The sequence below is a fragment of the Malurus melanocephalus genome, unplaced genomic scaffold, assembly GCF_030028575.1.
Source record: "Malurus melanocephalus ecotype Western Australia unplaced genomic scaffold, MMel_1.1 scaffold_483, whole genome shotgun sequence".
In the NCBI taxonomy this organism is placed as follows: Eukaryota; Metazoa; Chordata; class Aves; order Passeriformes; family Maluridae; genus Malurus; species Malurus melanocephalus.
This window is the reverse complement of record NW_026623715.1, coordinates 107485-133746: the sequence shown is the minus strand read 5'-3', so window position 1 is coordinate 133746 and position 26262 is coordinate 107485. Positions and strand designations below refer to the sequence as shown.

The 26262-nt window shown below is 38.5% G+C and overlaps 1 protein-coding gene across 2 annotated transcripts in view; it reads right to left on the bottom strand.

Moving 5' to 3' along the window:
- The window catches only part of CDK6 (cyclin dependent kinase 6), a 121970-nt gene that overhangs the window by 71673 nt on the left and 24035 nt on the right, over positions 1 to 26262 (bottom strand). For both annotated transcript variants that reach the window (XM_057380946.1, XM_057380945.1), the window contains exon 3: positions 20538 to 20673. In XM_057380946.1, the coding sequence (XP_057236929.1) occupies positions 20538 to 20673 (136 nt within the window). The remainder of the gene's footprint in view (positions 1 to 20537; positions 20674 to 26262) is intronic.

Genomic DNA, 26262 nt, shown 5'->3' with positions numbered 1-26262 from the left:
TTTTTTTTAAACCTGCTTATTTTCCTCTTCCTGCTCCATTTCTGTGCTAACATTTTGTAAAGTACAACAATCCTTTGGTATCTCCTAACCATTTTCCTAGTCTTCTGTTGAGTATCTCATGCACCTTCACAGCAACTCACATCCTTCACCCAGAGTTTGTGTCTATCTGTATCTCATTTGTCTCTTTTTGCTGAGCAGAATGGAATGTCCCTGTTTCAGATGGCAGGTGTGGGAAAACTCATCCTGAACGTTTCCTGTAGGAGTGTTTGCGTAAAAGGCAACCACAAGWGTAAACAAAGGGGATGAGTTTTAGAAAGCAATGTGTGATGAATCAGTCAAGGTAGTTTCATGAAAAGGCTCACTGCCTCTCACTGAAACAGGACTTCWCAGAATATAAGGGCAGCAGGATGAGACTTCCTTCGTATCCTACTCAACTATATAGAATCCCCAACCACTGAACTGCTTTCAGTTTAAAGGGTGATTTTACACATGCTGGAATGAAAGTTTAAAGAGCTGCCCCATTCTCTGGGCCTATTTTTGAAGCAGAATAATTACAGCCTTCTATGGTTATACTTTGTAACAAACAGTCAACATTAATTAATGCCAAAAAAACAATGGCATTCCTGAGGAATTACACAGTACAGATACATGAATAGCAAAAGACATGATTAATGTTGTTACACTGAATCCCAAAGGCATTCGCAATAATGTAGTGATTCCCTGTTAAATGCAGCGATTTTCTTTTTTAATTTTTGTCCTCACAATGTGCAGGGAGCCCATCACACCAGCCTATCTAGAATGCCATGACTGTGATGGTGGGGGCAGATGCAATTTGCCACAGTCTAGGGAGCTGCAGGATGCTCTTCTCCATGCAGCGCCTGGGACACAGTAAGAGGCAGACAGATCCCTGCCCTTGTGCCCTGTTCATTTTCYCAGAATAAAGCTATTCTGATCAGTGTCCCTGCAGGGCATTCAGAAAGCAGATGAAGAGGCTGTCTTTGCCTTCTCCYAGCCACACCACAGCTTCTCAGGACTCATCCGTGATCCAATTAAATATATATAGGATACAGAGCTCTTAATATTCCTTCCATTGGGTAACAACTTATCTCAGAGTGGTCCTATTGCTTTCCATAAAAGTATTCACAGGGTAAGGGTCATTCCTCAGAGGAGATGACTGCTGTGATATTTCTGTCAATTAACTCCTGTCAAGTACCAGGAGAATGCGAACTTCACAGCATGTTCAATTTAAATATGTTCACTGCTTTCATAAAAGAACAACAAATTAAAATGATCCATTCACTTAGCCATATTAACCTTACTATACAAGATAACACAATAACACACTAATTTTCTGTTCATAGAGTAAAATATTGTGCAGACAAGATGCAGCAAATTCATTTAGTTATTAATAATATCTGCAAAGCACAAGTAAGGAATTGGTCTAATAATTGTTGGTGTTTTGCATGCTGATAGCTTAAAGGTAAATAAATTGTTGAAAAATAATTAAGTTACATGTATTTTTAAATAGAAGTAAAATACTTGTGTAATTATCCTTGAATTGTAGAACTATTTTAACCATATAAAAGATACTTTCACACACTAGTAGTAGAAGCAGATTAGTACACTAGTACTAGTAGAAGTAGATTAGTACACTACTAGCAGAGTAGATTAAAAGATACGTTAAAATATATTCTGAGAAACAGTTTCTATTTTCAACTACTTTTGTAAGAAAGAAAGCACAGCTCATACAAGGGATTTGGGAGGATCCMACTGTCAGGATGCAGAACCCTATGGACATGCACACGCACAGAATTATGCATGTATGTACACATTTTAATGCTTTGAATAATSCCATCAAAGACAATGCTATTGATAGCAGTCCACTGCAATAAACACAGAAATGAATACAGTTGTTTGGTTTCGTGTTTTTTGTTTTTTGGTTTTTTTTTAATGGCTAGAATTGTTTGTGTAGCAATTTAAAAGAGACGATACCTGAAGGAGTGGAGTGTATAGAACAGTTTTGAAGACTGTTTAGGTTGCTGTTGGAAGTAGCAAGGTAATCAAGGTTGGAAAGTCCTAAATAAATKACTTTGAAATACAAGAACTGGTCAATTAGTTCAGAGCCAGTCTAGTAAAAATGCCAAATGTCACTATTATACACAGATCTGCCGCATATGATAAAAACTGTGTTAGTCCCAACAAAAAGTACTGCAACTGTGCACAAGATACARAAAAACTGCAAAATTTTAACTGAATTACAAAGGTCCATGGTACTCTCTGAAAAACTTAGAGGCTTAGCAATGCTACGGCACTGCTGTAAGCTTATGACTGAATTTTATGTATGTATACCATAGCTTTCAGTATACTGAGGCACTATTTTCCTTTGTTGTGCACCTGTATGTAGACTGAATTCAATTCCTAGCCCCCACAGCAGGTTTAACACGTTCTAGTCTCTTTGCTTAAACTTGCCAGCTGTTCTTTCTGAGAAAGAAAGGAACTGCTGAATTTGTACTGCCACAGGAGAACCTGACCAAACATATTTTGGGGTGCTCCAAACATTCTTCAAACACCAGAGCTCACCACCAAGCAAGACTGGACTAAGACAACAGATGCACCTAACTGTGCTCAAGGAACTGCTCTGAGTAACCTTCTATCAGTCCTCCTTAAAATAGGGACCTGGATGAATATTTTAGGGGTTGAWTAAAGTTTCAGTCTAAGTACGTATCTGTTTTACCAGTATCTTAATGCTGACAGATTCCCACACTGATGTCAACAGCTGTGAATCAAAGAGCAAATCCAGTATATAAGATACCTACTTAACAGCTGGGGATGTATGTACACACACATGCCTGGGGACACACATGGATGCATTTTATTTAAGTATATATAAGTCTTTCCACATAAATGTCTAATTTTATAGTTCAACACCTGTCAAGTCAGTTTGCAATCTAGATCTTTCAAGTTCTACTTTTTCATCTGCTACTTTTCATATTTGATGAGAAGAATGACTGAAAGGAAACCTATATACTTATTCTACTTCTGTTCAGTCAGTGTACCAAAAATTCCTATCGAAGTGGAATTACCAGACATGCAAATTAAAGACACAAACATTTCCCATCCAGCTACTGGTATTTGTCAGATAAAATACATGTGAATTCAATCAGAATTGAACWGAGGGGAAGTTTTTTGTTTTAACATTCTGACAGAAATTAGCAAATGTGGCACTGCTAGCAAGACTTGTCCTGTATGGGAAAATTTTACAGCAGGTAAACGGAACTTAGTGATTAACAGTCTTTTTCTGTGCTCAAACCATTCCACTCTTTGTGCCCTGTAGAAAAAACAGGAGGCACAGCTCTTAACAGTATTTATGGATCTGAGCCTAGATAAGCAAAACACCCATATTTCTTTCCTGTATCTCTGGATGATGATATCACAGTTTTGTACATCCCCAAATACCTTCTGGGAAACTTCCTTTCTTTTATTACACGCTTTTTATAACTGTATTGGAGACAGCAGTTTCTCACAGAGGTTCCTGGTTTGACAAGTAGTTCCCACTCTGTTCTTTTATTTCTCCTACCATCAGAAACAGAGATGAGGACTAAAATGCACCGAGAAATTCCCCAAACTCTTTACTCTTTTTCTGGGTGATGTGCCTCACCCAGTCAGTAAAGTTCCACAGAAAAGACTTGAAATAGTAACTGTGATTTGTACACATCAGCTGTGAAGAGCCTTCTAGCACATGTCTAGGGACTGACACCAGCCCAAATTTGGTATCCAAGCATCACAGCAGGTTACACTGGATAACTGGTGCAAAACTGCAGCTGGAATTCTGGAGTACACTTTTTTTTTTTTTTAAACAGCTTCTTTAATTATGTTTCTCAACAGGGCAAGTCATACTCTTCCTTCTGCTGGTGAGCCTATTTCTTCTGAGTAAAAATCCAGACTTCAGCTTGACTAAGTCAATCTGCTCTGGAACACTGTGTATACTCCCCTAGTTCTGTCACCTCTCAGCAGAGCTCAGTGCTTTCAGTTTTTTTTTAAAAGATTTTTGATTGCTCCTAATAGGATATATTTCCTTCTCCCATTGTGGGACATCTCTGCCACTTCCTCTTCAAAGTCTTTGTTTCTGCATTACTACCCATCTGTATTTTGGGACATCCTCACTTGTTGCAATCTTTGGAGAAGCTCTCCTGATGTAATCAGAGAAATCAGTCCACCCAGAAAATCCATAAAGCTGGACATGACCCCCTTAAACTATTTCAGTATGCTTTGGGGAGGAGTTCACAGAAATCACTGTCTCACTGCCGGCTGGAATCTACATACTACAGTAAATGATCAATCACTGATGAGCTGATTGTGTTCCTGTGCCTCTCACACCAATCCTTATGAGGAATGGTATCAACAAACCAACCCTCCTCTCTGGGAAGAATGCTACTCCAGCAGCACTACAGCTCTTTACCAGCACCTTCCTGATGCTGTTGTTTGTAACAGCTCTTCCGAATTTCCCCAAACTCCATGAAGGGTTAAAATATGGAGGGTATTGACAGACAAMACTCCTCACTAACAGGAAAGACACGTTGCTGTGGGGCCCAGATCTCGGCTTCTCCTTCCCTGCAGCTGTCTGTGGACAGCAGCTAATTGTATCCACTTGTTTAACCTCGGGGATAACGTCTGGAGGGGACCAAGTGCCACAAGCGTACTTTTTTTTTTTTTTAACGGTCATTTCCTCTCTGGTGTAACTTGCATGACAGCATGTGACAAGCAGAAATTAATGGGGACACTGCTGTGCCAATACCTCTTGAATTGCTTTGACACTGGCTGCAGGCTGCCTGCTTGGCCACCCAGCCAAGACCTCACATGAAATGTGGCAAGGGGCCCACAGCTCTATTCACTAACAAGCCAGCTGGTCAGTGATTAGAAAGCTGAAACAACGCTGTGCACATACATCAAGAAAAATGCTTTACTAACAGCTTTGGACTTAGGTGGTAAAGTATCTTAGAAGAGTAAATCTGTAAATTTATCTTTGGGACTGTTAACTTAAACTAACATTAGAGATCATGCAGAAGGCCCTGGAAGATCACCAGCCTAYATTGTCACCTAAGCGCAAGAAGGGATCACCTCAGAACAAAACCTAACATCTTGATGTACTCAGAATCATGTGTGAACAGCTTAGACCACATGGATTCTGGTCCAGAGGAGCATTCAAATTATGTAAATATATAGAGATTTATGACAGACGACTCTTCCTAATGATCTATCAACAACTTGGCAACATTACTGACATTTCTACGGAAAGTTTCATTGAATCTGTCTGCAGTGTTTATACTGATTTGTTTATACGCTGATACATAACAACAAAGGATGAGACTTTAGAAGCATCACAAGGGACTTGGATGATCAGATCTCATACACCCAAGGCAGCTTTGTACCCTTCAGCCCAGGCTTTTTTGGAAACTGTCAAATCTTTGGCTAGACACGAACGGCTCAAGATTGCTCCTTTAATTTCTCTCTTCAGTTGCTTTTTTGAATAGTACCCACAAAAAGTGCATGGACTCTTGATGAAACACCTGATGGTAGAAGAAAATAAGTCATGCTTTTTTAAACTGAGAAAAAAGCAGTGAATAGGATTGTAGAGATTTGGAACACAACCATCATTTAAAATCAAGAAGACTAGGGCACCTAATTCCTAGGGCTCATTCACAGTTATGAATTCATTCCAGCAATTTTATTTAATGCAAAACTTGTTTAAACTTACTGTAGCACAGGCTTGATCAATCTCCTAATATATAAAGAAATTTGTGGCTTACACAGACACAAGATGGCTCAARGCACTGTAAAAGGAGGTGACTGGATAGCAAAGTCACTTTCTGGGATTAGAAATTTGGGTACGAAGAGTTTGGACCTAATTTTGAGTGCTTCAATCATAAAAATGTTGATGAATTCAACATAGTCACGAATGGCACTTGCACGTTGAGAAAGAAGATGGTCTCATATTAGGCACAAGTGAAGTCCAGTGAAGCTACTGGGACTCAATACTACCCCTCAGTTTTCAAAGACCTGAGCTGGTCCCACTGCTTTTTAATATTTCCATTCTCCTCTCACACTCACTGGAACCAACAGCACCTTCAGAGAGATGTAACCAACCTTCTCTGAGATAAAAATGTCAGCATGATACCAGGCATCAAAATATCACTATTTCCTAAAGTTAGACACTCTCTTTAATAAATAGTTAACAGTTTTTTATTGAAGATRTGAACACAGAGGAAAGTGAGAAGACAATCCCTTCCTAATCTCTCCAGGGAATACATAATAAATAAGGCTCAACTGTACTTTTTAAAAGTCACTTCAATACTATATTTTTTTTCTGCTTGTAATGTACTTGGCATGGCAGAATAATTGTGATGCTCCTCAGTGCTGTACAATGGCTTAACACTGGGGTCYATTACCCCAGCTCTAGTCACAGGTGTACATTTAACTTTGCTGCTTCTCTTGCTCCATATTATAAATTMAGGGACAATGGTTAACTAATCCATGAATGTTTCAAAGATTAACTAGTTAATGTTTGTTAAATACTCCAAAGAACTAGAATTTGCTTTCAGTTATAAAGGCTTAACAACATTCAAAGATAACTAGAAGAAGAAACTTTTTTTTTTTTTAAATCTATAAATCATGGGCAGAAATAAGCTTCAAGAAAATACTGAAAGGGGACAGTGGCCTACTGGAATCAGCTTGCCCAGGATCTCCCATCTAAGAACTTAGTTTTGCCATGCTGTTGTACATGTATTTTGAGTTCTCAAAATAGTCTTCAGGATGAGCATCTCACTGATGCCTTACTACATCTAAATTGATAGTAGGAAACAACATAATTGTTTCTTGGAAGTACTCAGCAGATTGAGTTGTTCTCCATATTTACAGCAGCAATTGATTGGCAAATCTGTTAACTTGAATTAAAAAACCAACAGCTCCTGAACCAACAGCTTTACAAAGGGAACAGGCAAGACTCTCATCCTAAGATGAGGCAGAGATTTTGCAAGAGGAAATGAGCAGGTACATGATGTCTTTTGTTTTCACTGTAAGATTGAGAAGTTTGCTGGTAGCACCACACTACCCATTCCATTCTACTTACACTATCTATCACTTTCTCCTTTCTTTTCTTGTTTCTTACCTTTTCCTTTATGTCTCTCTATCCTCCATTGGCCATTCCCAGTTCTGACCCTTTCTGCCATGCCCGCATGCACGCTGTTCCACTCCACACTCACTCTCGGGGCCTGTGGTCCTACTCCATCTCTTTGGGCTGTTGCCTCCCACARCCCAGGTGATACCCAAGCAAGGCAGATCACTGGAAGATGCCAGCTACAAGCATTCCCCAGCAGCCCATCCCTGGATTTCAGTTATAACAAATTGCAGCAGGCAGTGATGTGACTGTGATGTTTGCTGTGGCTGCAGCAGTGGGAGATGGTCCCACACATCTGCTAAGCTCCTCCAAAACGAAATGTACCACAGCCCCTCCAGCAAAATGACACTGATTTACATTAGCACACATTAGWGCAAACCTTGCCTTGTTTTCGTTTGAACACTTGACTGATTCTAAAAAAAAAGCAGCTATCTTCATCTTGCAGTGACAAAATGAGTGATGAGCCTAGTTATTTCTTAATAGACAAGAATCAGCTCCACTTTGGCGGTGAGGGGAAAGGTGCAACATGAGAGCTCGAAGTTTTCTTGGGAGGGGAGAATATGGCCTCCAATGTTTCAAAGGCAGAGGATATTTCCTCCCTTCACCTCCCCAAATACTAGACAAAACAAACTCTTAAGACATTTTTAATGAAAAGCCACAGGCATGTTAGAAGTTAGTGTGCAAAAAGGGAAATGAATGGAACAAACTGCTTCCATGAAGATATGTCTTTTGAAAATGAAGTGCCACAAATGATGCATGTGAGAAATGCATCTTGTGACAAATGCAATACTGCTTCTCAAAAGGGTAACCTGTGACRAGCAGAAAAGTATGYTATTGATTATGCAAGTTGGAAAATAAAACTACATGTATTCTTGTGTATCTTCACTGGAACCATTAATGGAGAACCTACAAAGAAAAAAGTAGCTATTATCCAGACAACCTGGACCACATAYGCCTGTACTTTGCTGAAGCAGGTCCCAGAAACGTAAGTTTTTTGTTTTCCCTATCAGCTGCAACAAAATAATTACAAATCATAAATACAATATCAAACCCTATGTTATTCYAAAACTACAGTCAATGAAGTAGAAACAAACTGTATCATAAGAAGGGCAAATGAGAGRGGCTAGGGATCACTATCAAAGGACTTCTGTTTTCTTTTGTTTATTAAATAGCAACTGTATTATTTACTGCAGCTTTGCAAGCTAGTGAGCAGCTGGGTGTGACACATTTCCATGCTCTGTAACCTCTCCTTATGCTTCGTTAGATTCCTTATCAGGACCAGAAGAAAAGAAATCTCTCTGTTATGCTTTTCCTGTGGCAAAGGAAAAGACAAGATGATGACTTTCCAGCTCATTTCACTTCTACAACGTTCTCATCAATCACCATGGGGTAGGTCTTTGTTATTTTCACTGAAGGACTGTTCTTAGTTTTCTGTCACAATAAAGCATGACTCCACTAATTAGCAAATCAAGGTTACCTCTACCACATTTGCAAAAGAACAAAATGCAWACATAAGGCTAAAGCTACTTCTGAAATATTTTCCAAGGCCCCAGCTTCACAGAGATAAACCTAAGTCATCCTAGGTCTAAATTCCTTTCATTAAAACAGAGGTTAAGCTCTGAAACACTGAGAGTAGATGATGTAAGGKAGCTAAACTAACCATTTCATCAAGAATCAAAAGTTTTCTGCTTGTTTTTCGACTTTCTGCTCTAGAAACCAAGCAAGAAACTGTGGTTTATTTTCATACTAAACTCTCTGTGAAGCATGAAGATGAAGCATGCATCTCTCTGCAGTTTTGGTTCACCATAGCCCACACAGTTTGGCCTCTATTCTCCTTTTCCTATGTCRTTCATAAGCATTTAGACATCAGCAGGAATTATGTGAGCAAACAAAAAGMAAGAAAAAGGGTAACTTCTAATCAAGGCAAAAACATAATACAAAATGCTTTAAAACATGGTCTCTCCTCTATGTTTTTATATGCATTTTCCCCTATGGTCTGTGTTGTTTCTCACTGAATGACAATTATATACAACATACTATTGTAATAACAAGAATATGTCTCAGAGATCCCTGRCATTTTCAAAACTCAGTTTAGACATATTTATTTAAATACATGAGAGACATCTGTATACTCTTTCATTAACTGCATTTTACATTTGTAATATTCTATGTATTGTTTTGGAACCACTTCCATTAAAATGCCAACTCTGAGTTTGGATAGCAAGTATTTCCTTTGTAACTCTAAGGGAGGAGTATGTTACTGTCAAAAYTTCTCTCTAAAAAGTCCTTGCTAAAATATTTACTCTGCTTGTCAGAACAGGAATATCTRAAGTTAATTCCAAATGAAAGAATATTTTAGAATGAATCATAAACCAGACGTTAGACAAAGGTAACATGCTGTCATTCCAATGCCCCTTCCCTGCTGTAAAACTAGATGAAAAACAACCCTGCATTTCCATCCACAGAATGTTGTGACATTGTGGAGTCTTCAGAAGCTCCCTTAYTGYAGTTATGCAACAGAGCTATCACATCCTAAAACAAAGGACAAAAATTCAGCAGCTGAGTTTACTGGCTTGGAAATGAAACACTCTTAAGAGATGGCTAACATGCCTTCTTGATTATTTTTGGCATTTTAAAGTTACAATGCTACAGTTTCAAGTGCAATGCTTCCTATTGCWTAGACAAAAAAAAAGTGGGACATTTTAGAATACTTGGAATTTTTAYGGCACTGTTTGTAAAGGCATATATTTAGCAACARTGAGAACTGTTGAGCAGTAACTTTATTTGCAATTMAGTCACTAATTTCAAAGGGCCCTTTAAGGTATAAGACACTGTTCAACATTAATAAAGACAGAATGCAATGGTAAAATACAGCTTCTTCTTGGAAATGTGYAATCTCAAGGGTCATTATTTTCAAAGAAGGCAAATAGGATATTCTGTGGCCACAACAGTGATGATATTAATGAAAAACAGATATAAACAAAACAGTCCACCAAACCTTGTGATCCTTGGAGCCCTTTGCCATTACTGAGTCAATTCATCATGCTGACCAGATAYGACACATTTTTGTGAATAGTCAGGAGGAGTCTGGTTCCAAGAGCACAGACATTGCTTACACATAAATTTTGAGGGAAGATTACTTCTTCACTCTGACAAAGCATTTAAACACAAGCAAAACACATGTTTTATGACTAATCTGAGACTAAGAAAACAATGGTTTCAATTCTTCTTTGTTCTAACCTTAGAATTCATCAGGTTGGTAGCATAGGATAACAACTGACTCTCTGTTAGCTCCTCTAATTCAGTCTTTCAACCTCATTTKCAATGGTGCAGCAATCTGTTGACATAAAATTAAGCAGAAGCTTAAGAGCTTTGATAAAGCAGAGCCTCTGCTCCCTTTGGGGTTTTTCCTTTGGGATCTGAAGTTGAACCAGAAGGTGCAGGTGTATACTCCAGCATAAGTTTAAATGTCTTATGTGTACAGACATAAGTGGTAGTACTGTACAGCTGTAACGGTAACAGAAAAGTAAAAAGAACCTAAAATAGTGATGTTTATGAGTCTCTGGATAAGGTTTCCAAAAATGAAGGACAGATTTGATCTGGGAGCTTGAACAGCCTTGTAATTTGCTTTTTCTTAAGGGCAAACTATTCAAGCTTTGCAGTAAAACAGATGAAAGGCTGCTTGGTAACTGCTGCTATTAGCATTGCCCCAAACTCACTCCTAGAGGAACCCTAAGAATCCCATAGTTACACCATATTAGGTTTTGAACTACAGTTGTGCTGTGAAGTACTGACATTGCCAAATGCTACAAATCCATGTCTGATGTATTAAAACTAGAAATAAAGTAATCATTTAAATTTCTAAGTATTTTCCCTTGCTCTTGAACCACAAACAAACAACAAACAGTATTTCTGTTATTTCTCTCGTGTTTCCATCCTAAATTTTCCGTCTTCTGGCAGCTGCTTGTGAACTTACTAATAATGTGCATCTTTGCTTGGACTCCTTAAAAAGAATATTCTCAAAATGGAAGCAAGCTCTTTATTTTGCTTTGAAACCTGAGAAATCTGTAAAGTGAACCATACCCTGATTACAGAGCACTTGTATGTAAAGGACCAGTTGTGTAAATGAGTGAAGTGGCTGTGATGGGAAAACAGCAGAGCAGTGCGAAGCACTGTTTCATAAAAATAATGCTGTTGCAGGATCTGATTATCACAACTCAYGTTTAACAAGATATTGTGTAAAGGCCAGAGGACCTATTAGCGTGGACACTCAACAGTCCAGGGTTTTCACACAGCCTCTTCCATTAACAGCTCCAAATAAAATGGACAAGACAGACCCCAGGTGGAGAAATGGTGTGACAGTTCCATGATGCTACATTTTTATGAGAGTAGAGTCAAAAGAGCAAAGGCAGAATGGAAAGAAAAGGGATGAAGAGAAAAGCTCTGGAGGAAGGGAAAGAACAGAAGGGTACTTTACCATGCAAATACAAAGTGAAAATGAGGTGAAAAAATTAAGGTGAAAGAGAAGGATGGAAAGAGGAAAGAGCTTTACAAATAGGAATAGCGCAGGCAGGGAACATTGAATCAAAATCACTGGAAGCAACTCTGAGTGTCAAGAGGTTTTGGCTTTGGTTGCTTTAGCAGCTGAGTGTAGCTGGCTGATGCCCCTGGCTGGTGCTTCTCTGCAGTTTCATGCCTGATGGCCCGAGGACAGGAAGCAGGGAGGAACCGTGTCTGCTCTGGTATCCACAGGGGCGGGTGGGACGGGGGCTCTCCATGTGTCTCTCATCTGACACACTTGAGTAGRAGGGAGAGGCACAGCCTCAGCTGGCTCTCCTTTTATTCCTTCCCTATGAATGTAACAGACCAGCTGTGCTGGCTGAGGAGCTATCAATGGACTCTGGGAATCAGCACATACATGTGTACATATACATGTATGTATATACATAGACACATACATACACTGTCATACACACATACACATGTGTATGCATGTGTACATGTATGTGCATGCACACAAAGGCAATACACACCAAACCACTCTCCAGACAGAGGAGGAGAACTGGTGCTACCCCTTATGTATCTRTGTACTCTGTTCTCTAAGCATCTGCCTTGCCAGTTGTGGATTTTGTGGGCCACACCTATTTCGAGAAAATGAACTCTGGAGACAGTAGAGTGATGATCACAGTTTCCCTTTCTCTCACTCAAACAGCAGTATTTTTTCCTGCAAATATGTTAGAGGACTTCTACAAAATACATTTATGTATGTATGTGCGCTTATGAGCCTATGTGTTCATAAGTAATAGAAAAATTCTTGAAGCCGACTTTATGTYGTACATATGGAAATACATAATACAAAAAAATTCCATCTCTGCCCATTTGTATGGAACTTTGTTTTCTGGCATAAGCTAAATACATCTGCTGTGGAGGAAAAGAAACAAACAAAACATATCTTGATTAAATCAGTATGCCCCTAAAGTAACACGCTTCAAATTCATTTTTACTGTGGCATACAATAACCTGCCTATTCACTGGCCTAAGACCAGTGCATGCAGCTAGTCCAAAAGTATTAAATTTCTCTTGGGSTGGAACACAGAAAACAGTTTTATGGAAAAATAACTTATTCGATTAATATATTATCTTTTATTAGTTACGAGTTGTCTGTGGCCAACTTTTCAAGTATTTTAAACTATGACTCTATAAATGCTATGAGTAAATATAGACACTTTGTAAATACTGTAGTTTAGAGAATCTGAGCTGCAGTGATCTGGGTTGACTGAGATGGTAAATGTATTCTGCCACAATGCTTCTTGTTTCAGTTCAATCAAAAAAAAAAAAAAAAAAAAAAAAAAAAAAAAAAAAGCTGCCCTGTATTCCCAAGTATCTACCTTGTCACAATTTGTGCTACTGTCCACTCTTCCCCATCTCTGTGTCCCTGTTTTGGGACAAAGTACAACTTTGTGGGGGTACTGCAGAGGGGACTGATTTCCTTCCAGTGCAGAAACTACTATTAAGAAAATGATTCTTATCTGCCCCCACAGAAATCAAGAATGGCTCTTTGAACATCTCCTCTTTATATCACATCTGCTGCAGTCCAACCTTCACATTACTTGTCAAAAGTAGCATATGGCTTGTAAGCAAATTTAGAACATGGGTAAATCCARACATTTCAGTCCATTGTTCTGCCACTGCTTTATGGGCACCATCAGCTGCAACTGCTTTCTCTTAATTGCTTTAAATGTGGATTCTCGTGTTTGATGAAGAGAAAGACTGTAGAAACGTAAGTGACACTTCTGCTGATCACTGAGGCAGGATGTGCTTGCAGAGCAAGTTGCAACTGTGCACCACCACCATTAGACAAAGGAAAGCATCTCAAAAATCCTCCCCACTTGCCACTGGGCTGGATGCAGAACAGTACACCACTGTCTCTGACACGCTGCCTGGCAGCTTAGCCCCACTTCTACACCTGCTTGAGCATTATTCCATTATTCATACCACGTGCTCCCTTTCWTTCAGTGTCATCAAAGCATTTCACATAGCAATTGGTACCACACTGATGTTTCAGTCGCAAAAAACAGCATCATTAATAATCTGAGAATGTCTCAAGGGAATGCAGAGCAGTGGGATCCATAAGTTTTATGCATCACATCCATGTGCAGCTCTGCTGAACTAGCAGAAATGAAATGAGCTGATAGCAACACTTCCAGTTTGTAAAACTGCAATTTTGCAATGACTTGATCGTAAATCCTGTTCCACCAAATGTTTAACATCCTTCCCTGCCCACAATTCARAATCTCTTCAATTTCTAAAATCACTTTGACTCTCTGAATAAAGATGATTTCTGGCCCTCCATCTACTGAAAACAATAGCTTCCTTCTGACTTCTAAAAGGATGTGTCCCTTAGGGCCCTACTGGACTGCACTGCTGCTTTGAGAGTTTGCACTACAAAAGAAAAGTAGGTTGAGATGTCTATTTACAGGGCCCTTGACAGACATCATTTCACAGTGACATTTCTAATTCAGTGTCATTGTTTTGAGAGACTAAAATTAATATTTCAGGCAGGTTGCTTTCATGCATTATRCTACAGTGTTGCTTGACTGCTTTCCAAACTGGAACAACTGAAAAAATGTGAAGCGCTCCAATGATTTTAAATCACTCTAGCCAGGACAGAGTGATTTAAAATTATTGGAGTGCCTCACATTTTTATGAGCTCTCTGTTTGCAAGCAATGGATGTCTGAGCAGTCCTAGGCCATAGTACTGCAAAAACAACTATACATTATCATCAGATTGAAAAGGTTTGCATTTGAATTTGGAAATGGTAGGAATCTGGAGATATTTAATGCCACCATAATTAAAATCAGTGGCTGTACACTAACACTAAAAGGGTCCAAGCTAAAGAAGTAACTGCATAGATCCCAGACTACACTGCATAACATCCTGTGAGCTGCACTCCCTTTATTCATAGCATCATGACTCCTCTAACCCCTTGGTCAGGTCATACATTGCTACCTGTTGCCAGCCATAGGAGATGTGGCTGTGTCTCCACATGCAGCACAGTATGGGAAAGAAATTACACCACCTACAACAGAGGGAACYAGCGCTCTGGAAAGTATAATTTTTTAATGTTTAGTTCCTTCAGAGATTGTGCAGACACCTGCTCTCTCTCCAGCTACCCTTTCATGCAGAAGTCCAACCCCYAATAGCAGGATGACAGAGAAAGAAAAGCAAAGATTCATCCCACAATGATATATCAGTTCAGCCCTTTTGTTTTTCATTTGTTTATACTGACAAATCTTCTTTAATTTATAATACTGATTCAKAAAAAAAATTTTTAGTAAATAATCCACAAAAATGAAATCCTTAGCAGCTGTAAATGGGCACCATTTCACTGAAGCTAATGGATTTACACTTCGTAGTATCAGCTGGGGACCTGATCCATTATTTGTACACTCCCAATTCCTCACTAAGTTTTGCTTCTTTCTTTACCATAAAAGTACTGACATGAAAGCAATAATAACAGCTCTTCTGTTAGTATCTTTCTTATTAATTTGGTAAGGTTCTTTTTTTTAGTAACTTTTAACTTTGATGTTGTTAAATACAGCCACACTCTGAAGACTCTCAGTACTGGTGAATCTGTTTTCCTGGAATATCTTGATTTGTTTTCAGAACTGCAYGATTGTGTGACATCTGCTTCACATCTCATACGTGATCAACTGAGTAGGTACAACCATGGCATATGGCTGATGAGTCACCTCACAACAGTGAACAYTGGTCTGCTTTCTGAGAAACAGCATCTTCATATTAATTTTCTAAGGATCTTGCAAAGATGTGACCAGTCTGCCTCGTTTGATAGCAGGTAATGTGAGTTATGGAAATGCACAGGGATGCAACAACAACATGTACTCTTTGACTGGGACTAATATTTAAACATTCCATTTATGGGCAACTATCAGATAAGTCCACAAAAGGGCATTAGGTTCACTGCTGTACTTTCTAAATTTTAGGCATCTAAATACCAAAATCTGATACCCAAATCAGTGGATATTTAGGCTTTCTATGCAAAGAACAACAACAACAACAAAAAAACGGCAGCAGAAGCCATTCACTTGGGTGAGGAACCAGGACACAACAGAGGAAAAGCATATACATTGAACCCTGCTTACTCTGTGATTTGGCTGCCCTGTTCAAGGCTGCAGGGAATATAATGAAGATTCACATATCACAGACCCGGATAGAAGGACATTCCCAGCTTTTGCAACATCCCAGGAAAGATAACACATGCACCTGCTATACTGGAGACCTTTGTTCTGTTCCCTCCTGTGTTGACTGTCTGATTCAAACAGGCACAGCCCACACAGCACATGTAGCCTGAATTCTAAATTTCTTTAAAACTACTGCAAGAAGCCACAAGTCTACTTATAATGATATTACCCCATAAAGTTAACTTCATTCATTACTAAAATTAAAGAACCTTGGTAACAGTTTGTTGTCCCTTCTCACTGCTACACTCTTTGGTCCAGCAGAACAAGATGACTGGAAGGAACTCCAAAGAACCGTTCCTTAACCAATGTACAGCTTTATATACCAAGCAATCACATGCACAGATTAATTTAAAGCTGAATATTGTAACATACATTGCAATATCTTAAATCAACAAACATCATCTTGGTTGCATATGCATGATTTCCACATTAAACATGTAGTTAGCATTATAATAACCATATCCATATGAAAATTACTTAGGAGCAAAAATCCCATGTAAGTCTCACAAGCATCAGAACAAAATGTGACCACGCAGCTAAAACATGATTCAGTCCCAAAGGCTAAACYATCAAAATGCTTTAGTGATCTGTTAACTATTTAAAAAAAAAAAAATCATCTTTCTATGGCAGACATGTCATTCCCACTTCCACTACCCGCATGTCAACTAACAAAAGTTCCTAATAAGCCAAGTCTCTCAGAGGCTCAACTGCTAAGACCATTAACATTACCAAAGACCTGTGCATGACTAACAGCTGTGTCCAAAGGAAACTGAACTCATACCTTCCATTTCCACATAAACTGCCCTAAAGTTAAAGAGTATCCCAGGAAGAAAAGAAGGGAGGAGACATGTGTAGAGAGGAAAGAAGGAAGATGTTGTCATTGCTGATTCTGATTCATGCCATATGGAATACGTATTAATCARGTCAGTCAGAGGAAGCCAGCAAGCGTGAGTGTAACTACAGTCCAGCAGTTACAAAGGCTTATTAACCAGATTAAAAGCTGAATATCATTCCCTTTCAAAAGTGAACACTATGTCCACAAGTATTTGGAGCACTGTTTGCCATCCCTCTAGCCCAAAGTAGACTCCATTAAATAATAAGGGAAGGGTTTCAGCAGAAAAGGTTCAGAATTCCTCTGTGCAGAATAAACCTAGAACTCAGAAGCCAGAGCCACAGAAATGGACTGTGGACACTTCTGTGGACTGAGGACACCACAGTTTTCTGGTGACTGAAAGGGGAAGTGAGCATGTCTGCTCTACATCCTGGGTGAGTATTCCCACTACCARGCAATGTCTCATGGGAAAACTACCTCTCTTCTATCACAGGTTATGGACACCTGTCTGTCTTCCTAAAACACCTGCTGGGGAGATTCCTACTGCAGGACATCARGCATTAGAAAGGCATTGCTGAGCAGCGTTAAGCATCTAGGAGTGTTTAAATGATCAGTTTGGTTAATTTCTCTGAACTGCTATGGTCTGACTATTGCCTGCAAAACATAAAGGAAATTCTGTAAATAGTACTGGTGTCACTTATATTTCTTGACAGCTGGTAACCAAAAAACCCAGCATGGCCAAAACTAGCAAAAACTGAGCTTCTCCTCCCTAAATGTTATGTAACGATGGTAGTCAATTCACACAGAAAAGATCTTCTGGGGCCAATCCTTCTCTCAGAGTAATTTTATGTCATTCAAGTTCCACTAACAACTGCTGATTTTACACCATGGTGCCAAAGAGGTATATTAGATCCTTCAACTTCAAGATATCCAGAGCTAACTTGGCTCATTTGGCACTTCTGTGTTGCTGACACATGCAGAACTTTAACAGATGGTCTTACAATACTGGCAGTTGTTTTGTACTGTGCTGGTGGTGAGGGGAAATACTCTACACAAATTGTCTGCAATTCTGGAAAATAAATGAAGTACAAATCCATATTAACCTCAAAAGCCAAACTATAAAAAGTCAGATTAGTCATTTAACGATGTATRTGCTCTGGGTTAAATGCTCAGCTGCTACAAAATCGTAGTATCCAGGAGAAATAAGTTTTGCTTCAGTTTCTACCAGGAATATCCATACAGATTGTATAATTAGAAATGTATTGAAAYGTACTATAAACAAGCCTTGAGACCCTTCCTCATGTGATCAGCCCTGACTATCCGCAAAACTACCTCCATAAACTGSGTATTTTGACATAAACATGAAGCAGCAGGGTGCAACTTAAGTTAACCAAATCTCTCTTTTCTTCTTGTGCCAAACAGAATTCAAGAAAAAACACATCAGCTACTGTGAAAATGTTGAAATCAACAGTGATGACCAAGTAAATAGCAATTTTACATTTTTCCTCACCCATTTAAAAAGAGATTATGTACCACAAGCTGAGAAACACGCAGTGTACATAAAAGACCAAAATTGCTCCTCTTTGTTTCCGTGTGGCTTTTCTATTTCATTGTGCCAAACTATCAGATATAGCAACTTGGTCGAACTAGTAAACCATGCACGCAGAATAGTACTTTTCAGAAGTAAGCACAATTTCCTTCATCAGTAGATAATCTCCATTAAATGTTTATTCAAATATATCTGCTAAAGACTAATAGTGCAGTTTTAGAACAGGATTTTTGGAAATCGCAAATACTTTAAAACAATGCTCATGTAGTATACTTCCTTTAAATGAAAAATGGATCAAAAGATCCTTCAAACTGAGATTTCAGAGACTTGGTCTTTCAGTTCCCATCAATTTCATTATACTTAGTTAGATAATATGCCAGTCACCTTGCACTTTATTTTCACAATGTTAGTTGAGATGAAATACAGTTCACTTAAGTAGCTTCTAAGTCTGAAAAGGAAAATAGAACCTTAATAGCATTATCATAAAATAGTCCTACAGTATAATAGGTACATTCCAGTCTTCTTCTGACTGAATCAAAGCTGTACCCATTTCTCAAAAATTTTACTTTATCCATTCWGGTTGGTTAAAAACATGGTTGCTGGAACTGACTGACATTATACATATGTGACTGACACCAGTGAATATCCTTATATGTGACTGACACCAGCGAATATTCCTTATCCACTTTAGTTCTAATTTTATATTGAAATATCAAACACCTCCTAAGCTTGAAGCTGTTAAAAAAAATTGTTGAAACAACTACTTTTCCAATAGTTTTCATGTTTTCTTTCCTCCCCGGGGTCTTTTGCCAGACTGAGATCATACAACATACTTCCAGAAAGTACTTATACAYGTGCAAGGTAATGCATCTCTGAAAGCCTAATTCATTTCTTCTCATGAAAATAGKAAAATCAAAAGGAATGCTAAACAGACAGTCAAATTGTAGCAACATCAATCCCTCTGCTTCTCCTCCCAGGTATAAACATTATGCTAAACATTTCAACCTATGATCCTAAACGTGGCACTTTGCTGTGAAATTCTCAGAAAAGCAGAGGAGTTGCTACATGCATTTTATTAAGAATAATGCAAGCACATGCTATCCTACGTAGAGGTCCTCCCTTACAGATGTAAAATATGAGATAGATAACATGACAATAAAACTACATGATCATCCTCCCAGTTACAGAGAGCCTTCCCAGCTTATATAACAACTGGTCATGATGCCCCCCCTCATTCATCCCATTCTCTGCAGAGCTCACCGCAGCTCCACAACGAACATTTCTTGCTCCTASAATGTACAGACACTATTCCGGTAAGAAGGACATATAACGAAAGTAGTCTCTTGAGGAAATAAAAGGCAAAGGAAAAGGGATAAGGAGCACAGGATTTATTTTATCCATTCTAACAATATCCAGCCCTTCACCTCTAAGAGGAAGGTTCAAGTAGTCTCCATCTAAACAATAACAGAAYCATCTGCCTGCAGTTGCAAGCAAACATTTTTAATGATATCACAGAATCACAGAATCATAGAATGGCCATACTGGTATTGAAAGAGACTTTAAAAATCATCTAATTTCAAACTTGCTGCTATGCAAAATGACACCTTTCACTACACCAGGTAGCTCAGAGCTCCATCCTACCTGTACTTGAACACATCCAGGGTGGGGCAGCCGTAACTTCTCTGGGCAACCTGTTCCAGTGTCTCACCACCCTCGCAKTAAAAAATTCTTTCTTAATATCTAATCTAAACATCTTTCAGTTTCAAACCACTCCCCCTTTTCCTGTCACTACATGCTCCTGTAAATAGTCTCCATGTTTCTTGTAGGCTCCCTTGAGGTACTGGAAGGCTGCAATTAGGTCACCTCTAAGGCTGAACAATCCCAATTCTCTTAGCCTTTCCTCATAAGACAAGTGCTCCATCCCTCTAATCAACCTGGTGACCCTGCTGTGGGCTTGCTCCAACAGATCCATGTCCTTCCTGTGCTTGAATGYTACATTTGCTAAAACAGTAGAGGTTCAGGAAATTTAGAACTCTGAAAGAGGAAAGAAACTACAAGCGCAGTATTTCCACAAAGGGATTGTATCTGTTACTCAGTTCATGTCCCAAGCTGGGCACTACTCACTTTTGATGTAAGAAAATCCTATGGAATCAAAACACAGTTTGTCTCTCTGATTTATCTCTGAAATATTATCCCCTAAAATCCTTCTCCTTAAATACCTTTATAGTTTCAGTAGGCACTCCRGGCTCTGGAACTTTATCCAAGTAAGTAGTCAAGTCTTGATCCACATGTTCAAACACTAACGTTAACTTGGTCTCTCTGTCTGTTCGTGACACGGTGCACACATCAAACAATCTGAGAGGAGGGAAAGAACACAAGAGGTTAAGTATACAGGAACCGGTACAGACATACCTTGCATCTCAAGCATGTATATTTGAATTTATTACAGTACATAGAATGGAAAAGAGCCCTCCAAAAGTAGACCAATCTCTGAGCTATTGATTTATCAGGTAACAGGTGAAATATCAAAATTACCATCTCAGTCTTAMACTTGTGAATTCTGAAATAGGATTWATTAATAAGAACTCATCAGCTGTTGAGTGCAAAATAATTACATGTAAAGAATTTTTTTTTTGACACTAGCAACTAGAGTTAATACACAAAATTACTTGGTGCTTATCCACATTCTAGGCTCCAGCACTTACAGTTACTAAAAAAAAAGCAGGAAATGTTTTTCAGAAAAAAATCACAGAGTGTTTGCATGCACCTTCAGGTTTGTTTTTTTTTCACATAACTCCCATGTTCACCATTACACACCTCTATAATTAAATCTCCTTCAGCAGCAAAAGGATTTTTTTTGCTGATTCCTCTTGCAAATTCCTGGATGCGAGGAATTCCTTCAGTCATATATAGTTTGGAAAAAAGCTTTGTGCACAACATGTCACTACTTCTTTTATCAATTTCGGTSATTCTTTTACTGAAACTTTTACCATTTCACCTTGTTGCACAACATCAAACTAATTTACAAAGCTCTTCATAATACCACATTCCTATCTGATTACTGTATTTTCTGTTGTTTTCTCTTTTAAAGTAGGATTTCTCTCATCTTCTCCACTTCATCTACCATGCCAGCTTTAACCACTGTTTTATCTCTTTCAAAAAATCAGCCCATCTTTCTATGCTTCACACTTAYATTCACACCAATGACTTTCACTATCTTTCCTCAAACCCCACTTCTACAAAATCCTAATAGGAAACCACCTTAACAACCAGAAGAACATTTCTTCCCTGCTCACATACTTTACTCATATGCTTATTCATTTCATTTTATACTGTACAGATCAGATCGCATTTCTCTCTCAGGCGAGGCAGAAAAATCAATTGCTACTTTTACTAGGTGACAGGAAATGAATGGAGTTACTGAGAAAAAGGTTTAGATAGAARCAGAGGAGTCTCTCACTGATAACAGACCAAACTGATATCGATGAGACAGCTTATTTTTTTCTGACATCATAGTAGTAATGTTGTATTATTTGTATCTTTCATCCTCTTACTTATAAGTACTTTATTACAATTATGAAGAGGAGGATTTCTGGTAATGTTATCAAGTAATATTTTTGTCATTTGTTCAAGGATCAAAGGCTTTATAAGCAGGATCTGAAGACAACTGATCACACACAAAGACTTGAGGGCTCCTGCTTTTCACAAAGGACATCTGACAAACAGACTAGGACAACACATACTTGAGATCTTGAACTGAGATTTTACTTCTTAGCTTAAATCTCAATACATTTCACAAGAGAAGGGAAGACTAGAATTAGCATAACCACCTGGGAAGAATGTAATCTCGGTTTTAGACAGCAGTATTTTTCACTTGACATCTACCACAGTAAGGCTGTGCTCCCACTTTGACAGCATTTCCTAAATAATCTTTGGTCAGACACTYAGAAATTGTTCATTAGCCACCATATTTGGAAGACTGATGCATGTACATTAATTTTATGTTAAGGAAGCTTTTCAGTGAGTAAAAAATTGGGAACCAGAGTTCCAGAATGTGGAGAGACTGTCACCCTGCCTCTACTAGAAGACTAATCTATACTTAATCTGTAATCATCACATGAACAACCAAACATTAATGATTTTGGTAACATAGTGACTGTAAAAGAAAACGTCTTGGCACATTTCTCATAATGACAAACTCTAAGATTCCATCAATGGGGTGCACATGTCCTGTACACAGTAAATAAGCTTTGTGAAAAGTCACAAATCTTCCTGAAAAGTGAAATTTGCTGGTATTTGGCTGGAGGTTAATAATTTGCAATATATTTATATAAATCAATGTGGAATGTAGCCGGACTGCCTATAACCCCAACACATGCAAATAGTGAGGAGCCAGACAGGTCTGAACATCTGAACATAAACACTGGAAAATATTTCCAACTGTATGATTCCTTTGTGTTGACCTACATTTACCTAAAAATGTTCTAGAACACCCCTTTTGCCAGGTATTTAATGCACTGGCAAAAATATATTTTCAACTATAGCAGAGTTATAATTCAAGGAAAAAAAAGGAAAAAAGCCTTCACTGTATTAAACATAGAAGCAACATGTAATTTCCAACTTGCTGTGGAGGAAAATGTTGATTCGCTGTTTAATTCTTCGTATGTGGGTTATTTTGATTCTGGCATTTTCTGGCACAGCAAAATAAGGAATTCATAGATGCATTACTCTGGTTTCAGAATACCTTTCACTGAGTAATGATATTATCCCTGAATAATAGTATTTCCTTTCCTTTYTATACCTTCTTTATGTAAAACTCTAAATGCTTTACTGTTAATCATGAAAGCTCCAGATTCTGCATTGGGCAGGGTAGAGGCACACGCTGTTTACTCACAGAAAACACAGCTGCTACCTTAGAGAGATAATAATTTAAATCCCAGCTTATATGAATCCATGGTATTATAAAAGCACAACATCTGGCATTGCTCCTGCTAATCATTCTTGAAATAAGACTGAGAAAGACATGGCCTTTTTATTTAGTAGTTTCCACAGGGATAAAACTACTTCTTATAAGTTATATTCTTTTACATTCACAGTGAGAATATCAACCCTAAAGTTGTCTTCTTTAGATAGGACCATCTCTGCTGCTTACATTGCACACCTCTGAAGCTCTTTCCTCATGGTTTTCTGTATGTGATGGGTTAACATTGCATGTGATGGCCTCTCTGGAATAGGCAACAGCAAAAGGCCTTTTATTTATAGAGTTACTATGTGGACACTGTCCTAAGTGAAGYAAATGTACCTCAATTAATACAGGATTTCCATACTGAATACTTTGTAAACACAAGCCCTGCCCTTCTATTGTACTTACAAAAGAAATGTTTGAATTATTTGATTAAAGTAAGATCCGCTATGGGAAATCCTGCAAGTATTTAACAAGATGTTTGGCTGGGAGTCACACACCGCCCAACGTGTCGATCTAAACTGGAACACTGTTGAAGAGATGCAACTTATTCGAGTTGATTGTACTAAAGTAGAAGTTTATCAGTTACAAATCTCTGTCTCTGTTTTATATGTTTAGTGCCTAGTGGATCTTTCTGCGATCTAGCAGAAGACCTGCCCTCCTACAAAAATRCTTTGGCATTTTTTGCGTGCAGAAAACCAGATGATACGCCTTGAAGTCTCCATAGCTTCTTACAAAATGCAATCTGACAAATGCAACCTCAGTTCATTTTACAATATGAACACCTAATGCTTTTATAAGAAATGCAGTTATTACTTTGAAAACTATTGCTTTTACTGACTGGTACTAATCTGGTAACTGATCCCAGAAAGTCCCTAAATGTTACAAGATTTGCTTTTGAAATGCTCTGAGAATTGCTATGAAGTCTACCGCTTTCAAGTGGCATAACCATTTCTTTCCTGAGCAAACTGAGATGACAGCGATGGAGATCAGACCCATCAGCCCAAACCACCTGTAAGAAATACCAAAAGACAGATCTGGCTGTAAGACCTGAAAAAACTGTAGGACATAATTTCTCTTGGCTATTGTCAAACAGATAAGTAGGCACATTTGGAGAATTAACTGGATCATAGTAAAAGGACCCTGTATGGTCACTAAAAACACAGAATGAAAATAGTCCTTGCCCACTAAAGATTTATAGTAACATTGATTTATTTCAATTTTCTTTGGAACTCTGTCTTTCTAGAAAGAGTTACTTCCCAGCTTATGCATAACAGAGGAAGATAATTGGAGCCTTTGATTTATGTATAGGAGAAATGCTTTAGAAGACTGTGGTTAGGTAAACAGTGGCATAATAATATGCTACAGTTTTAAGCTTTCACAAGTCTGAGCAAAAATACAGATGAAAATAGTTTGGGGGCCTCAACCTAAGTCTGAAAGGTATTTATTAGCATTACAGAAAACCAGCACAGAACTTGTGTTTTGACAGTGTTTATCTAAACAACACAAGACTGGGATATCAAGATTATCTCAGGCCGTGATTGAGGTTTATTGACAAACATGGGGAGAAAGATCTGAAGAATTTCTTCTTTTACTGCCTTTGGCTCAGGTTAATCCTGGAAGTTCAGTATTTAAGGGCACAGAGAATTTCTGCCTCTCATACTCAAAAGTATTGAAGAATGACAATCAGTCATCTTTTTAGTCCAAATTTCAGCAGCAGCCTTAGACTCTCGTGTTGCCAGGAAGTCACTCAGCAGCAAGCCCTTTGTTCAACCCAATTTTGTAAACAATGTACTCCTTTAAAAAAAACCAAAAACATTTTATCCCTACTTTTAATATTAGTTACMTTGCCCTGTTTTGCTTCTGATGACAAGAAAGACTGCTGACAGAAATGAGTCTCTACTTGCAATCACAAATACCAATGTATTGTAACAAAGGGGTCATCTTTCAGATGGAGAAGACAATAGCTGGGCAACTGGAATGGAACATGTGCATTAGGATGACCAAGCCCAACACAGCAAAATGGGAAATAGACCTTCCCACTCTGAAAGATATGACAGAGCTCCTTCCCTTTGCTCAGGACATACTGCTTTGTCCCATTTTAATGAGCAATCACCTACCTCTCTATGCCTCTGAAAGCTTGTATTTCAGATGCAGAGCTTTCTTGCTCAAAGGAACTTTAGCAAAACACTTCTAGATGAAAAAAAGTGCACACGCTGATGAACAGGCCACTAAATCCACAATATTTCCTATTTAAATTGCATTTTTCCTGGGATAGCATCTGTAAAACCATATAGTAAGGAAAGACCTAAGCTGAATTTTCAGAAGCACATGTGGTGTTCAAGACCTTCACAATATGCTTGTCAGACCAGATCTCCCTCTGTGTATCAATGCTTAAGATACGCCTCCACAGAAAAATGCAAGATAACAGAGAGAGTTCAACTGTGCCCAACAGAACCACGTTGGTATTGGAAACATCCAGCATGAGGGTACAACACTGCCTGCAGCACAGCCAGTGAGCCCAGTCAGCTGCACTCAGCAACAGCCAGATGCCCAGAGCCAAACCCAACTGAGTAAAATAGACTTGGGTATGTCTACAGTGCTCATGGCAATTTTATCCCTTAAATCCTTATTCTCTACTTTCTATTGAGTTCTTAGAGTTTGTGAACAATTCTCCTGCTTTGCTACCCTTCCAGGAAAGAGTASCAGGATCACCTTTGTCTCCAGAAGAAATCTCTTTCAAGAAAACAGCAGTAAAGGCAGAACTTAACATAMGATAAAACAAATTCATTTATCCAGGACAGACTGATGTTACGTAGATGATGTTTTTGACTCTCAAGTCGCTCAGTCGTTATCTGCTGAACACAGAGCAGGAAGCTTCCCAGAGAAGCAACTGCATAATGAATGCAAGGCAGCAGAAAGTCCTGTTCTGGAGACCTACTCCAGCAGCGCCCTGCCAATACTGTTGCTTATAGCCCACT